Below are 17,750 nucleotides of genomic sequence, written 5' to 3' on the forward strand. Positions count from 1 at the left end.
GGCCCAGGGCACAATCCTGGAGTCCCGGGATCGAGTCCCGTGTCAGGCTCCCAGCATGGAGCCTGCTTCTCCCTCTGCCTGTGTCTCTGCCTCTCTCTCTCTCTATCTCTCTCTCTATCTTGAACAAATAAATAAATAAATAAATCTTTAAAAAAAAGAAAAGGGATCTTACAAGTCCTTATCATAAGAAGAAAACAATTTCTTATAACTATGGAAGGTAATGGATGTTCACTAAACTTTGTGGTGAAAAAAAAAAAAAACTTTGTGGTGATTATTTTGCAATGTATACAAATATCTAAGTTATGTTGCAAACCCCAAGCTAATTTATTGTTATCAGTTACATCTTTATTAAAAATATTTTTAAAGGTTATGAAATAAGAAGATATAGAAATAAAAAGGAACCAACTGAAAATCTTGAAATGAGCAAATACAATTGCCAACTTTGACACAGCTTAAAGGAGATTTAATGAACTAGAAGACAAAACTGAGGAAATCTCTCAGAATGCAGTGTGGGGATCCAAAAAAGGAAGGTGGAAAACTGAAAAGAAAATTAAGGATACATAGATGATGGAAGAGAAAGCACAGACATTACACTAAAAGAAGTTTCAGAAAGAGAGAAAAAGTGGAGGAGAAACTATTTAGTGCTGCAAATATCAGATTAAGGGAGAAAACCAACATAAGCATCTCAAATGCATAGGAAAAAAACATTCAAAGTAGCCCAATGCCTATTTACAATGGAAAAATTGAGCAGATTCTGAATATAAGAGATTTTCCCTTCTAGCCAAGGCCTATAGAAGCATCACACTAAATGGTGAGACTGTAGAAATGTTTCTATGAAAAGTCAGAAACACAATAGAGATACCACTAACCATCCCTACTACCCAATATTTTATCAGAGGTCCTGACTCATGGAAAACAGCTAGCTAACTAGATGTAAGATTTTAGAGATGCTGCACTTCCTGGTAGTGATCCAGGGTACAGCTAAGGGAGCAGAGAGCTGACGTGATGGAGATGAAGCTTATTGGAACTGGGAGAGTGGAGGAACTGAAAAGCTAAAGTGCTGGGAAGCCCCCAGGTAATGTTGGGACTTTGGGTCTGGGGGAGGCTCTATGTGATGCATGTGACCTGGATGTTGGTAGGTGACAGTGCTATGCACATGGAAGGAAAATCAGCCAGAGGGCAGAATGGTCAAAAGAGCAGGGTTTATCACAGGGTGAGAAATGACGGTCTCCAAACAGCATTGTGTTCAAAAGACCAACTGGGCAAAGCTCTCATGGAAGAGTCAAATGTCAGCTTAGGCAAGAAGGCAGATGCAAGGTTTCACTTGCCAGTTAAGGATGTGGGAAAGTTCATTTATGATGGCAAAAAAGGATTCCAGGGATGTCCTTTGAAAGTCTGAAGGATGGGGGAAGTGAAGGTTGATCAGAACAAATGAAGATCCAAGTAGAATGGGATGAGACAACCAGAGAGAATAGAGGGGCTTGTGTTTCTCACAGAGATCATAGTGCTGTGGGCCTTGTAGGATTAGGTGGTATCATGTGGTATCAAAGACGAAGTTATCTCCATTAGCCTGCTACAGCTTTGCCAACAGGAGAATCCATTATATGGCTTTAGAGTTGGAACACAAGGCCCCTTTGGGGTTACAATAACAATAAGTTGAAAAGTAAACTGACCTCCAGATTAGATCCACCAAGCATTAATGGCAGATTGCTCATTTAACGGTGCCCTGGTACTACACTATCGTCCACATTTACACATAGTCAACACAGATATATTAAGAGGCATTAGGATAGGTCATTAAAGAAAGTATCTGAAACAAACACCAAAGTTCTATATACAATGCATACTGAGTAGAGGGCTGTAGACTTAGAATCTGGAAGTATTTAATGGGTTAATCTTATATGGAAGCTGCTTGAGATATTTTATTTTACAATTTCAGTGAAGAAATTGTTTTATACTTTGTATAATTAGCCCCAGAGAAATAGATTTTGGAGACCAACCTCTCTGATGACCACTTAGCTGACCCCTACAAGCAACTGTCTCTATTACATCTGCCTTATCATTCTCTCTGATGCAGAACATGGCACACCCAAGTCTTAGGAAGCATCCCTTTCAATAAGGAACAAATATCAAAACAAGCAAGAACTGGCATCTGTTAGCCTATGAATCTGGACTGTTAATTATGTAAGACAAACATGATGTATTCAAGAAAATGGTACCCATTCATCCGCTTTTTTTTAAAATGGAAAAGCACTACATTTAATTTGTGGTTCTCTGCATTTTAAATAGGCAACTCAATGAAGCAATAAATGTGTTCATAATGAATAGATTTTTCTACATAGGAAACTCTTAATGGCAGTAGCATAACTGAAGATTTAACCTGGTGAACATAAAAGTAAACAACAGAAACACATAAGGATAATTTGAATTGGCCAGAAAATAATGTTTCAGTAAAAAAAAAAAAAAAAAAAAAATCACTATTGTTGAGAGTAATTTTTAGGTTGTGATATAAAAATGCATCATTGTATAAAAAGATAAGATTGCTGTAATTAAATTACCAATATTGAAAACGAGACACAGCTCTCGGTACATCTTGCCTGCTTCCTCATAATTGTAAGCTTGGTCACTCTGGTGAGCCCCTGTGGCCTTGCAATCTTTTATTTTCCTTACACCGCTCTGTGTTTTTTCTCCTTTGACCCAAACTCCCACTGTTCTTCTCCATCTAAACCTTTCCACTGAGCATCATGGAATTTCCAGTTCTTTCTTTTCTTTTTCTTTTCTTTTTTTTTTTTTTTTTAGAGAGGGAGAGTAGGGGAGAGGCGAAAGAAGAGAGGGAATCTTAAGCAGGATCCACACTGAGCATGCAACCTGACATGAGGCTTGATCTCATGACCCTGAGATCATGATCTGAGTGGAAACCAAGAATCAAGACACTTAACCAACTGAGTCACCTAAGTGCCCTGGAATTTCCATTTCTAAACTATTCCATGCTCTCAGTTTTTTCAGCTAATGCTCTCCCCACATCATGCCTTGATTGAAGCATGGTTCCCTGTTGGAGACCTGGCTTCCCTCCACCTGCTCTCCAAATCTCCTTCCCTTCTGGCTCTTTTGATTTCCCCTTCTCTTGTATCTTCAACCTTCTGTCTCTAATGGGCTCCTCCCCACAGAATTATAATATTCTCAAATCAATCTCTCTCCATTTTCCCCGTCTCCCACACCCTCTGCAATCTTCTCCCCTTTCCCCTCCACCAACCCTCTCTCCTCTCTTGTTCCTCACTTTTCAAGCTATTGAGAGCCTCCCACTGCACTGACATTGTTCTAGATATAGTCAATTACTCAACAACTACTTCCTTGTTGCTAAATCAAAAAGATACTCTTAGTGCTCATCTTACTGACCTCTTGACAACACTGGTCATGACTGATCCTTCCTCCATTCTTGAAACTCGACTCCCTCCATCTCAATAACCACATCTGTCTTTGGATTCCTTTAATTCTTTGGGCACCTATGTACATCCTCTCATTGTTGGTATTCTCTATGGTTCTTTCTTAGGCAGTCTTCCTTTGTTTAAATTCTCTCCCTGAGAGATCTTACTCAGCCCCTGGCTTCAGTTACAATTCATATGCTGATGACTCAAAATCTATGTGTCTAGTCCAGCTCTGCCACCCCCGTGACTTTAGAACTCCATATCTAAATGCTGAGTGGTCTTCTCTTGGACAGCCCGAAGTGGTCCAAATGGAATCCATCCATCTCCTTTTTTTTTTTTTTTTTAAGATTTTATTTATTTACTCATGAGAGACACGGAGAGAAAGAGAGAGAGAGAGAGAAAGAGGCAGAGACACAGGGAGAGGGAGAAGCAGGCTCTATGCAGGGAGCCCGATGTGGGACTAGATCCAGGATCGAGGATCACGCCCTGGGCCAAAGGCAGGCGCTAAACCACTGAGCCACCTAGGGATCCCCCATCCATCTTTTTAATCCTGTACTTCTTACATTCCCTCTGTCAATGAACATTATCATTACTCCCAGGTGTGAAATCTGAAACCCAGATTCAATCTTGATGCCTCTCCCACTCCTCTCTAACTGCAGCCAATCTATTTACCTAGATCTGTAAACTTCACCATGAAAATACCTCTTAAATCCACCCACATTTCTCCAACACCTCAGCCATACCATAGTCCATCAACTCTCTGATTGCCACAATGACCCCTAACCAGTCCCCCCACCTCTAGAGGTCCATTCTCTATGGTCAAGAGAGAGCTGTCTAAAATGCAATCTGATGTCACTCTCCTTTCTTTTTTATTTTTTTAAACATTTTATTTATTTATTCATGAGAGACACAAGGAGAGAGAGGCAGAGACACAGGCAGAGGGAGAAGCAGGCTCAATGCAAGGAGCCCGATGCGGGACTCAAACCCAGGAATCCGGGATCACGCCCTGGGCCAAAGGCAGGCACTCAACCGGCCAAAGGCAGACACTCAACCACTGAGCCACTCAGGCATCCCCATGTCACTCTCCTTTCTTAAAACCCTCCAGGATGCTCCATTTCTCCTAGGAGGAGGTCCTCACACCTGATCTCACAAAAGCCCCTCATACTCTGGCTGCTGTCCTCTAGCTCAGCTTCATATCTTGTCACCCCTCTGCTGTGTGCTCCAATTGCACTCGACTTCTTTCATTTCTGCAATGAAGCCATGATCTCTTGTGGGGAGACCTTTGTACATGCTTTTCCATGTATCCAAAGCAATCAACTGCTCTTCTTCCCCTAGCTAACTCTTATTCATCCTTCAAGAATCAAGAAACATTACTTCCTGCTGAAAGTCTTCCTGACAGGGCCAGGTGCTCCAGCAGTATGCTCCCATATCACCTGCTGCTTCTCCTATCACTGCACTTACCACACTCCATGGGAATTATCTGTTTGATTTTAGGTGACTATTCTCTGGGGGCAAGGTCCACATATATGTGCAGTATACCACACGATCCAGGCACGAGCCTAGGACCAGGTCATGGTAGGGGCTAGATCAGTGGTTCTCACAACTGTGTAGCTTTAGGATTCCCTTACACTCTTAAGTATTGGGAATCCTAAAGAGCTTCTGCTTATATGGGCTTCATCTATCAGTATTTGTCACACCAGAAATTATAGCTCAGAAAATTTCAAAATCTTACTTCATAAAAAATTGACAATAATTTCATTGCATTTTAACATAAATTGTGCTTTTATGGAGACTAAGTAAACTTTCCAAAATCAAACAAAACAAAAAACCGTGAGAAGAAATTTTACATTTGTGCAGTCTTTTCAATGTATTATTTAACATATTACAGCTAGATTCTCTATCTGCTTCTGGATTCCCTTTGTGGTGATATGGGTATAGTGTGCAAAGAAAAATATAGCTTCACACAGACATGTAGCTGAAAGGGTAAGTAGTCCTTTCAGATAATTGCAGATATTCTTTTCTGATACTACACTGTAACTCAATTAAGTGAAGCTTCTTAAAGGCCGGCTGCAATGTAGAATTTGAAACCTTATCAATTAACTTTTCATACTTTGTTACATTAAATTCCAGTGGCATATCTTGTATTTTCAATAGATCTTTTACCCAAGCATGATTTTGTAACATCAGGCATTGGTTGTCTGAAAAAATATTAATTCACTGAGTTACACAGATCTTCTAAATGTTAACACATTTCATTATACAATATAAAAAATCACATTTGTTAATATCACCATTGCATTCACCAGAACAGTCTTTAAGTATTGAGAAACTGTCAAGCTCACAGTGGTGGATACAAGTTTCCCAAATTCCAATTTTCACTTGAAAGCTCGAATTTTATCATTGGCAACAAACGCTGTCAGTTGTTTTTCTTGAAATGACAAGCTCACTTGGTTCATTTTTAAGAAAATGCTGACCAAATACTCAAGTCTGAAAAATGAGAGTTTGTCAGTCATTCTTTCAAATAAAAATACTGTTTCATTAAAACACTAGCCAGTTCAGATCTCAATTTAAACAATTGTGCAAGAGCTTTTCCTGGAGATAACCACAGTGCTTCAGCATGTTAACAGGAATGCTGTACGTATACTTCTGAGGATATTAAAAAGACGTGCATTTGAGGGTTGAGATTTAATAAAATAATTCTTATTGCTTCACTAGGATATTCTTAAGTGAAACTGATTTAAAAAAAAAAACTCTGAGGGTAAGGTGATAAAGAATACAATGATTACTAGGTACAGTTTGGTGCTACTATCATGTTAAAAATAGGGAAAAAAACTCATGCAGTTTTATGTTTTAAACATAAGAAGATGCACCATATCAATGTAAATGTAGTATCAATGTAAATGTCAACTGAGTGAAACAAGATAAACAGTGCCTTAGCATCAGGAAAATAGTCTTGACCTCACAGACCACCCATCGGGAACCTCTGGGCTAGATGAATGACACAAGGAAGGAAGCAGAAGCCAGCTTGGGTGCCTGTGACAACACTGGTGGAGGCCCTGGCCTTAACTCCATCCTGAGAACCTTCTGTATAGCTAATTCTTCTGCTATCTACTCTGGGACTTCTTGGTGGCTTCCTCCCACCCAATGTTTGGTTTTGCCTTAACCCATGGGTGCTGGGACCTGGGCTGTAATTAAATCCTGGTTGCAACTCAATTCCCTGGCTTCATTTTTGTTATTATTTCTGGGACCCAGTTTTGGATATCAGCCTTCTGGCCTTCGATCCCATAGTAAGGAGTAGGGTAAACCCTCCTTGGTATTTTTTCTGGACCATTCTGGAGTAGACTATCCAAGTTTACTTCTTTTTTTAAATTACAGATTTTATTTATTTATTCATGAGAGAAACACACACACAGAGGCAGAGACACAGGCAGAGGGAAAAGCAGGCTCCATGCAGGAAACCCAATGTGGGACCCGATCCTGGGACTCTGGGATCACGCCCCGAGCCGAAGGCAGATACACTTAACCACTGAGCCACCCAGGTGTCCCTCCAAGTTAACTTCTTACTAGCTCTGTGTCTTGAATAATGGAGGAGGCAGTGGGGCAGGGGGATTAGAGAGATTGGGTACAGAGTGATTTTAGGAAGATACCTAACTTTGAAAGTAAAAACTGTTTTGCTGTTTTTCTTCTTGAAAGATAAGGTGAAATATCCTTTTACTTTTAAAGATACGGATCAAAATAAAAAAGTCTACTGGTCGATGAATAGATGCTAAAAGAAATGCCCAACATAGAACAGTTTTAAAAATGTATGCTCATCCATTTCTCTTCCATCAGTACTTTCTGATTATGCATCAGAAGTTCATTCAAGTATGAGACTTTGGTAAATGCATCTTTTAAATTCAAAAGTTGGAGCTGGGCATGTACAGGACAAGATATCATTTGCTGAAACCAGCTTTCAAAAAATAGTAAATTAATTTAGAAGCAAATTAATATGATTTTCAAGGAGGTCCTTCCCATTTGAACAAATCATTTTTGTCATTACAAAAGAAATGCTTTCTTCTCCTTGTACACCTCTATTACTTTTCTGAACATTCTTACACTAAGGCTTCCTTGTACTTTGAATAGCCAAGCTCTATCACAGTAATGTATCTATCTGTGTGAAACAACCTTCCAATATTTCTAAGAGTCAGTGATAGAATGAAATGCCCTTTGTGTCATTCCTCAGCTCCCTTGCAAGAAGAGCCCAGAGGTTTAACTTCAAGGTGGCTTTGGGAAGACACTGCACGCTGGCCCTGGCAGTGAGGGGTACTGTCGGGGGCGGGGGGGAGGGCGGGGGACAGAACCACAGGGGTGATAGCTACTCAAAGGCACAAGAGTTATGCTCCAGAGGGAAGCAGGCTGACAATGGAGAGATAGAGGCCAGTCAGGAGCCTTAGTTCCAAGAGTGTGTCTATGGGACAAGGACAAGGGCTCTCCTGGGTGGCTACTTTCCTCTTCCTTCACAAACAGGGATACACTGATGTCCAACATGAGGCTGACCTGGGTCTCCCAGGCACTGAGAGGCAGTTTTTCATAGTGAGGATCTTGAAGTTCTGGAGGCAGACTGCTTGAGTTTGAATATTAGCTCCGTCACTTATGGGCTGAGTGACCCTGGGCAAGGGAGTGTTCTAATCTCTACCCATCTTGTTGAGCTGTTATAAGGCTATAAAGATATAATCTACATAAAGTACTGAGTACAGTAGTTGGCATGTAGCAGGTGCTTAACAAATGACAACTACTCTTATTCATATTATTGCTCTGAAAGTGTAAGCTGTGCATCTCCTAAAGGGAGAAGAAATGAACCTAGGACTTTTATATTCGTTCCCTGCCCATCCCAGGGAGAGGATCCTGAGACATAGTAGAAGATTCAATCAGATCTCTCAGACACCAATTAAAGAATATGTCATTCTTCACCAGGAGTGTTTACGCCCTAACTGGGAGGGACACTGTTAAGCATAAACATCTGGATGAATAACAAAGAATTATGAGAAGATGCAGTCTTGTCGGGTGAAGACTCAAGAGGATACCGATGTCAGGTCTCAATCACAACTCTAGGCCTAGAGTCCCTTGATTTCCTCAATGCTGATGAATGTGAAGTTCTCTAACCTGCTGCAAGACCAACCTTCTATGGTAGACTAGGGGCTTTGTCAACTACATAGAACTTCTCTGCATGTGAATTATCCAGTATCAAGATCCCATTCACCATACACAGCTCCCCTACTCTTATAGTTCTATTGCTCTGTGATTCCCAACTGCCTTTCAGTATCTTCTGGAACTCCTAGGACCCTGGCCACTCAACATTCTCTCAGTCTACAGATGCCTATCTGGTTTTACTTATTCTCTATCTGGCCTAGAGCCCATGATGCCATGACTTTAGCTATGTGGACCATCTTCCTCAATGCTCTGCTTTCTTCTTCTTCTATCCCATGCAGCCTACAAAACCCAAATCCAGTATGGACCCAGTCATAGTTCTTCAATCAGGCTTTCTATCCCATTCCTCTTGCCTCCTAAAGGACTTGGCTTCTTCAATCATGTTCCTATGCCTTCACTTCTACTCACTATTTCTTCCCAACACATATATATGTTGTGAAATATCTCCCTGGATTCCAAATTACTTCTGTAGCATCTTATTCTCCAAAAGTAGTTTACACCAGTTTCCTCTACATCCTCATCATCAATTCACTCCTTAACCCAAAGCAAGCTGGCCTCTGTTTCCATGATCTTTTACCCACACTGCTTTTGTTGAGATTTATCAATGCTTTTCATATAGCCAAATCCAAGGAATCATTTTTAATTCTTACATTTTCTGATTTCCCTGTGGCATGTCAAACTGACATTGCTTTTCTTTCTTTTTTTTTTAAGATTTATTTTTGAGAGTGAGCAAGAGCATGTGTGTGTGGGAGGACAGAGGGAGAAAGAATCTCAAGTAGACTCCAAGCTGAGCATGGAGCCCAACGTGGGGCTTAATCCCATGACCCTGAGATCACAAGTTGGACGCTTACCTGCATGAGCCACTCAAGAGCCCCGCATTTGCTTCCTCTTCTAAATTCTCATCTTGCCTTTTAAATACCAGAGCTCCCTCATACTCCTCTTACTGTATAGACCCTTCTAGCATGACTGCATTTAAACAAACCTAGGACTTCAACAACTCATAGGATTCATAAACTAATACCATGGAGCCCAGATGCCCCTGCTGAGTGGAGACCCCATAGGCACATTGGTTAAGAACACAGACTCTGAACTCAGATAAGCCTGCATTCCAACTCCTGTCTGCACTGACCAGTTAAGTTACCTCACTTAAGCCTCAGGCTTCTTAACTATAGAATGGGGGTAATGATATCACTCGTATCTACCTCTTAGAGTTCTCTTGAGGATTAAATTAAATAATGCATGGAGAAGCATGTAATTAACACTCGATAATGTTAGTGATTGTTATTATAGGATTCTCTACTTAAAACTCCCAAAGCAACTCAAACTTCAACTCAAATTACAAAATCAACTTAATGCCCTCATGTTCCTCCTTCATTACAGTAATCATCATAATAGCTTCTATCTCTCAAGGATCCATTTTTATAACTAATCTGTAAGTTAAATATTAGTGACCCTGTTTTACACATTAAAAACAAAACAAAACAAAACAAAAAAAACCCTGAGGCTTGGAGAAGTTAATTACCCTGTTGGAAGTGGCAGGAAAATGACAGGATTCAAATCCTGGCCCTTCTGACTCCAAAGTGACTGCTGCTAGCATTGGTTTACCACTTCAGTGTTTGGGTCCCAAGCTGAAACCCAGGACATTTATTTTGCTTTTCTTCTGTCTCACTCAGCTACATCCAGTGGTGTACTGGGGAAATGGTTTTCATGGGGCAGGGGAGGAAAATCTCCTGATTTGTACATTTTGCTGATTTCAAGTTGCCAGGGGGACATCACTGAATGTGAGGGGGGCAAAGATGGGCAGAACTGGCTTGGGAGCCTGCATAAGCCAGCTCCAGCACACTGCTGGATCCAGTAAGCCCCCCAATCCTGCTAATTGTGATCTGGATAGTTGGATGGAAAGCAATTTGCCAAAAACAACTTCGTCAAAATCAAGTTGGTAAAAACAACAGTGTGTTAAAACAATCTGGTTGGAAAAGAATACTGTTTAGTGGTAGGCTACAGGTTTCGTCTCTCTTTACCCTTTTCTGGAGTAACTTAAGTCTGGCCGATCATTGCCCGGGACATCCAAGTACAGGCTGTTGGCGGCAAGGCTTCAATTTCTGCAGCCTGCAGTCCTCTGGGCTGCACGGAAGACTTTCCATTCCTCAGGTGCCAAGGTCTTCCCACCTTAGGTCTCTGCTTGGGCCTGGAATGTTCTTCCCTTCACCCCACCATTGTTGCTTGGCTGATTCCCCTTCCTCAACTTTCTGCGGAGACACACCCATCGAAGGGGATACTTGGCAAACCCAATGTCAAACAATGAGAATCAAGTTGGAATTGCGCATGTGTCCAACAACCAGCAGAATGCTTCAACACGTCCTGCAAGTTTTTAGAACATATGGTATGACCCTATTTCAATTTGGAAAAGTGCACATGGATATAGAAAAGGACCCGGGAGGTTAGTCTCCAGAGGTTTTAGCAGTGATTTTCTAAATAATAGATGTAATTATGGGAGTTGTTGGGTTTTTTTTGTTGTTGTTGTTATTTGTCTATAGTTTTTTGTAGTAAGCATGCATTGCTTCTGTAATAAAAAGGCCTATTTTTGTAAGATATTTTTATTGTTAATATCTTTGTAGTCCAGTTGTTCACTATAAACAATTTTGGACAAGGACAACTGGCTGAGTAGTCATTAGATGGAAAAAGAATCTCAAAAACAATGGAAAACAGGTAATTTTGAAGAACATGTAAATCACCATCTGGTGTACAAAACAATTACCAGAACTGAAGAAACCAGACTCCAGAGAGGTTCACTTTCTTTCTTTCTTTTTTTTTTTTAAGCTTTTATTTATTTATTCATGAGAGACAGAGAGAGAGAGAGAGAGAGAGAGAGAGAGAGAGGCAGAGACACAGGCAGAGGGAGAAGCAGGCTCCATGCAGGGAGCCCGACGTGGGACTCGATCCCGGGTCTCCAGGATCAGGCCTTGGACTGAAGATTGCGCTAAACCACTGAGCCACCGGGGCTGCCCTGAGGTTCACTTTCAGCTGCAGTGTTATTTCAGCAAGATTATTGGATTAACTAAATTATATTTGGCCCAATTCTATACTTTTGTTCACTCTACCTCCTTGTGAATCTCCATGTTTCCCTTGTGATTCCTTGTGAATCCTTGTGAGAATTGTGATTCTTGTGAATCTCCATGTTTCTTTTTCATTCCCTTCATCACCAGGTCAAGGAAACAACCAAATTCCTTAGGCTGCACAGACCCATTATGATCAGAGTTCTACCTAGTTCTTGGCATCTTCCTCACTGCATGTTTCCCTTCACCTCCATGCCCTTCTACCCCACACCACCCAGGGGCCAGCTCTGAGCTCTTGGCTCTGGAAATGCAAATTCTATGTCCCTGAACATGTCATGTGGTTTCAGTTCTCTGTAATTTTGTAGGTGCTGCATTCTCTGCAATGCCTTTAAAGCACACATGTGCATGCACACACAGTGATACAATGTGGTTCATCACACTGTAGAAAATTCATATGAATCCTATCTGCCTTATAGACATGATTGTATCTTCTTCACTTTGGCATTTTTAGTGTCTCCACACCTGTCATACTCACAGTTATGGTTTGCATACCAGCAATATCAGTATTACTCGGGGGCTCCTGTTACATGTGCACATTTTTCAGGCCCACTACACTATCTCCTGATTCAGAAACTCTGAAGATGGGCCCCAGAAAGGATTCTTTTTAATATTTATTTATTGATTTGAGAGGGGTAGGGACAGAGGAGTGGAGGGAGAGGACCCCCGAGCACACTCCCTACTGAGTGGGGAGCTGGTCATAGGGCTCAATCTCACAGTTCTAAGACCACAACCTAAGCCAAAACCAAGAGTTTTGCACCTGACTGAGTCACCCAGGCACCCAGAAAGGATGTCTAAAGAGCCCTCATGTGTCTCTTGTGCTACTCTAGCTAATTGGTAACGTTGGCTGAATGAACTAATAAATGGTTAAGAACTTGGAACACTCCCTTACATTTTTAAAAAATCTGCCTTCATCCAAACTTCTGCTTTTGTATGTGTCAATCCGGATATATGTATGTATGTATATATGCGTGCATGTGTGTGTATAAAATGAATAACCAATCTTTTCAAAATGTCCAGTGAAATTTTACTTAATTATTAGACCACTTTGAACAATAATATTTCTCCTGTAAGAAGAGGCAGTTAACACAGGACTTCATTTGTTATTATTGGCTATTGTTTAGTAGCTAAATTTGCATTACAGATCTGAAGTTTGGTTGGAGGAATGGAACCCTAGGGAGTTACAGACACAGTGTCTTGCCTAGGACCTCATGGTAACTTAGTGGGAGGCTGGGTTTAGACTAAGCAGACTCAGAATTTCCATTTATGTTGAGGCCACCAAGTCACTCACAATACTGTTCTTCCTTCAGGTAGATCATAGAATTAACTTTTTGGTGGAGAGACCTTGGGAGGTTACAGTAAACACTTTACTTTGTGGGCAGGCAGTTAAATGTGTAAAGGTCCCTACCCTCTATCTGATCATTACCTAAAGGACATTCCTATCGGGCCTGAAGTGATTTGTTGGTGCTGTAATGTAGGCAGCCTTTTCACATCTCCCTCTGTAGCTGCTGGAATCTTGGCTTACACCCAAATGCCCCACTTGGGTTTTGTTCAGGAAAGATTTCCTCCAGCTGCTTTATCTGTTCCACGATTACATGTATGAGCTTCCAGAATGTACAAGATCACAAGTCAAATGAAAGGCTTCAGTTCCCAATTCACCTAAGGAGATAAAATTTGAAACCAAGGAAACAACAAAGCATGGCTAAATGAAGGGCTAAGTATAAATGAGACTGAATAGTATTCCTACTAAAATGTCAGCACGCGCCAAAACGCGAAAGGAAAATAGACACTGTGGGGTAATTGGAGTCTTTGTGCTCCATTTATGGTCACACTTGCAAAGGGATTCAGAATTGCTCTTTAGCATTTACAATTTGAGGCAAAGCAAGCTGACAGAAAAAAAAAAAAGTGTGTATTTAAAGATTAACAAAGACTTGTATAGCCATGTTCATAGCAGTGTAGTTCACAATAGTCAAAAGATAGAAGCAACCCAACTGTCCTCCGATAGATGGACAAACACATGTGGTGTACTCGTACAGTGGAGTATTATTCAGTGTTTAAAAGGAAGGACATTCCAACACAATGTGGATGAACCTCCAGGACGTGACGTCAAGTTAAATAAGCCAGTCAAAAAAGAATAATGCTGTAGGAATTTACTCATACGAAGAACCTCAAATAGTCTAACTTGTAGGAACAGAAGGTAGAATGGCAGTTGCCAAGAACTGGGAGAAGGGGAAAATGAGAGTTGTTTAATGTGTACAGAGTTGTGGCTTTGCAAGATTAAAAAAGTTCTAGAGATTGGTCATATAACAACGTGAATACAGTTAACACCGCTACGCTGTATACTTAAAAATAGTTAAGATGGTTAATAAACAAAAACGACTACAAAAACTGTTCTAAGAATTGGCAGAGTATATCTAGAAGTGACACTTGGGCATCCTGGGGATCATTGGAACATCCTGGGCCATCATTCACACTGAAAGTCTGGGGGTCAAGATTGAGAGATGAAGGTCTAAAGGAAAAATGCTCAAGTAAAAGGAAAAAGGGTGGGTAGGGTAGTTACTTGTGGCAGATGGAAGAGTAACTGACAAATATGCAGATAAAGACCTGAAGGTCACAGGGCTTGAGAGAAAGATAACCTTTAGCATAAAAAGGGAGAATCTGACCCCCCCAAATCATCAAATGTCCTAAACATCTAGAAACTTAAGAGGCAAAAATATGAGGTTTCATAAATCTCAAATATACATACTGGAAAGTACTTAAAAGTCCAGAGTCCAAACCTCAGTGCAGCTTCAAACACATGACACACGTTTGCCAGTTGTCTCGAAGCCACACAGTCTTGCTATATCACAAATGGGACAACTGGTATATGTAAAGAAGATCAAATACAATGAGACCTTCAGAATATTGCTCAGAATCATGAAGATGCTCTTATCTGGACCAAGAGTCAACTGGCGAATTTTGAAAAGTCTGTTGAGACAGAGGAAACAGGGAACATGGATATTCAAGGCTGTGGATGGTATAGTGTGCCTTCAGACCCCTCAGCTGCTGGAAGTGTCACCTGCTCAGGTTTCCAGCTGACAACCTCAAGGGCCTCACCTCCAGCCAGGGGAAGCTGCCTTGCTACAGGTGATGGCCCCCTCCCCAGGTGCAGGCCACAGCCAGGCCTGGTCAGTGCAGTAGAACAAGTGCCAATCCCTCTGTCTGTCATATTTCTGCTGGGTGGAGGGAGGGCCCAGCATGTTCTACAGAACTGGCCAAGTCAGAGTTGCAATTTGTCATTGATAAACCTTGCCCCCATGGCTCCCATACAGGCCTGGTCCCAGGAGCATCCTCAACAAACTTCTGGCATGCATATCTCCATCTCAGAGTCTGTTTCCCAGGGCCCAAACTAAGACACATCCATAACTTACGTGTTTAATTTTAAATTTAAAATATAAGCATGCATTTCTTCCCTGATATTGTGATTTATGTCAAAGCTTACATCTTTGAGACCAGGTCCACGGATCAGCATGCTTTCTCCCCTTTCCTGAATAAACTACACCTAGAATGCACTACCTATGATTTCTCATTTTAGTTTTCCTGAAAGTATGAAAACTGAAAGGCCACTAGACAACAATCTACATATCTAGATGTAGAATCGCTCTAAATATCCCCCACCTTTCCACCACCGCACCCCACCCCCAATAATCTAATAGATATCTCACCCACAGCTAATATGACAGCTTTTTCTAAACATTTTAAAACTGCAATACACATAATATTCACTATCTTAACTATTTCTTTATAAATATTTATATTTATATTTATATTTATTAGAGAGAGAAAGCAAAGAGTACAAGAGTGTGTGGTGGGAGAGGGAGAGGGAGAGAATCTCAGACTCTATGCTAAGCGCAGAGATGACATGGGGCTCAATCTCATGCCCCTGAGATCATGACCTGAGCTGAAAGCTGAAATCAAGAGTGAGATGCTTAACCACCTGAGCCATCCAGGTGACCCTGATCTTTAACCATTTCTACATGTACAGATGGTTGTATTAACCATAACATTGTTGTGCAGCCTTCACCACCATCCAACCCAGAACTCTCTTCATCTTGTAAAGCTGAAACCCTGTCCCCATTTGACACAAACTCCCCATTCCTTCCTTCCCCTCAGCCCCTGGTAACTACCATCCTACTTTTGGTCTAGGAACCTCAGATCTTTTTTTTTTTTTTTTTAATTTAGTGACTTTTATTTGGTCTTTCCAAACTTAATTTTTATAGAAATAGTGGCTGTCTTTTGTACTTATAGTCTGTTTGCCTAATATTTAGTTAAATCACATAATTACAATAACACATTTAACTGGCAGAGATAGGTTCGAGAACAAACAATACAAATAGGCTTGGGAACAAAAACACATCAGTTGGTTGTAGCAGAAATGCATGAATATAGAGGGACAAGCCTCCCAATTACAAGCATTTGACATGCTGTGGGCATCTGCAGGACTGCTCTGCACAGGGACTGGAAGCTTCTTGTAAGTTGGTGAATTGGCTAAGAGAGCTTCTTCTATTGTATAAAAACGGATCTTGCTAGCATTTATTGAGCACCTATGTGACAGGTACTGTGTGGCTTGTATTATGTCCCTTAATCTCCATCATTCACAAGACAAATATTATCCTCTTCATTTTATGTATAGGAGACCAAGGCACAGTTTATCCCAAGTCCCATCACTAAGAAGTAGCAGGGCCAATGTCAAATTGGTATGAACTAGAGCTTGTCCTCACCCTTCACTGGTCCTACTGGCTCTCCAAGTGAATAATAAATAAAAGGGGTAACCAGATTAAAAATATACCAAGTGATCCTTTATTTTCTACTGGCATTGTACCAAATGACAAAATATGTCACACCTAGTTTTGTTTTGTTTTGTTTTTTAAAGACTATAATTTAACAAACGAAAGACGCACTTAAAGCCTCATAAGAAAGGGTTGAAGGTAGAACAATCTGCAATTGTTATTTGTTTACAGAGGAATGATTTTGGTTAATGAAAGATGGAAGTGTTCGGCATTTGTAAGGAAAAGACTGGAGTCAGACACGTTAATTATGCTATCAAATTAACACGCAAAAAAGAAGCCAGAAAATTTATAGAATAAAAGTTAAGTGTATTACATATCAAGATAACACTTTGAATTAAAACACACACACACACACACACAAAACAAACAAAAACCAAACAGCCAGCACCTCTAAAGTAATTCAAGAGTCAGCTAGTAAGCAACTAATTGAAAAGATCTCATGACAACGCATCAACACCCACATAGAAAAACCAAGCTATGGTCTTTTATTTATAAGTATTTTCCCAAGAAAATAAAGCATGAATTTGTGGCTGTCTTTTAAAAAGAAAAATGAATGATATTTCAAAACAGATACAGACAACACTACAAGCAAACCGGGGGTTGGGGGTAAAGGAGGTATTTAAGATTGTCAAATCATAATGAGTAGAAGCAAGTTCTGTGTAAGAGCCTATGGGAGAGCTGGCAGGGAGAAGGGACCTTGTCCTCCAGTATCACGTGGCAGCTCCCTTCTACATCCACAAGTAGGAGGTCACTCATTGCTCCCCATGTGTCCAGAACATTGAGATAATGGCTCTTTTCTGGACCAACAACCCATGAACGGGACATCAACAGACAGACATCTAAGACCCAGGTGCTCTCCCAGATATCCTGGGACAGCTTCTCTTTCATGGTACCATCTGACCTCGATGCGCATTTCTAAATGGAAAACCTTCCTGGGCTGTTCTACAGACACATTTCAAATCAATGGCATCATCAATCCCAAACTTGCTCACTCACCCTTATGTCTGTCTCCTAGCACATGGAATGGAGCCACTATTCACTCAGACTACCAAGACAGAAGCCTAGGAGCCCCTACTTCCCTCCACTGCATATCTTGTCACTAGGGTCCTATGAATTGAGGTGGAAAACCTCATTTGAATGCATCTGTTCTTCCACCATTCCCCTAGTTTAGGGCCTGGACTCTTGCAAGGAGGACC

The 17,750-nt window shown here is 40.9% G+C and overlaps 1 protein-coding gene across 14 annotated transcripts in view; it reads right to left on the reverse strand.

The window, feature by feature from the left end:
* Positions 1–17,750, reverse strand: part of EFCAB11 (EF-hand calcium binding domain 11) — a 145,180-nt gene that overhangs the window by 44,346 nt on the left and 83,084 nt on the right. For 10 of the 14 annotated variants that reach the window (XR_005363680.1, XR_005363678.1, XR_005363675.1 and 7 more), the window contains one exon: positions 12,824–13,384. The exons of the other annotated variants lie outside the window; for them this stretch is intronic. Coding sequence is in view for 1 of the 10 variants with exons in the window: in XM_038545534.1 (XP_038401462.1) it covers positions 13,381–13,384 (4 nt within the window). In the remaining 9 variants the exon portion in view is untranslated. Of the gene's footprint in view, positions 1–12,823; positions 13,385–17,750 lie in introns of those variants that run through there. 14 annotated transcript variants of the gene reach the window in all.

This window comes from Canis lupus, chromosome 8 (assembly GCF_011100685.1).
Source record: "Canis lupus familiaris isolate Mischka breed German Shepherd chromosome 8, alternate assembly UU_Cfam_GSD_1.0, whole genome shotgun sequence".
NCBI classification, from domain to species: domain Eukaryota; kingdom Metazoa; phylum Chordata; class Mammalia; order Carnivora; family Canidae; genus Canis; species Canis lupus.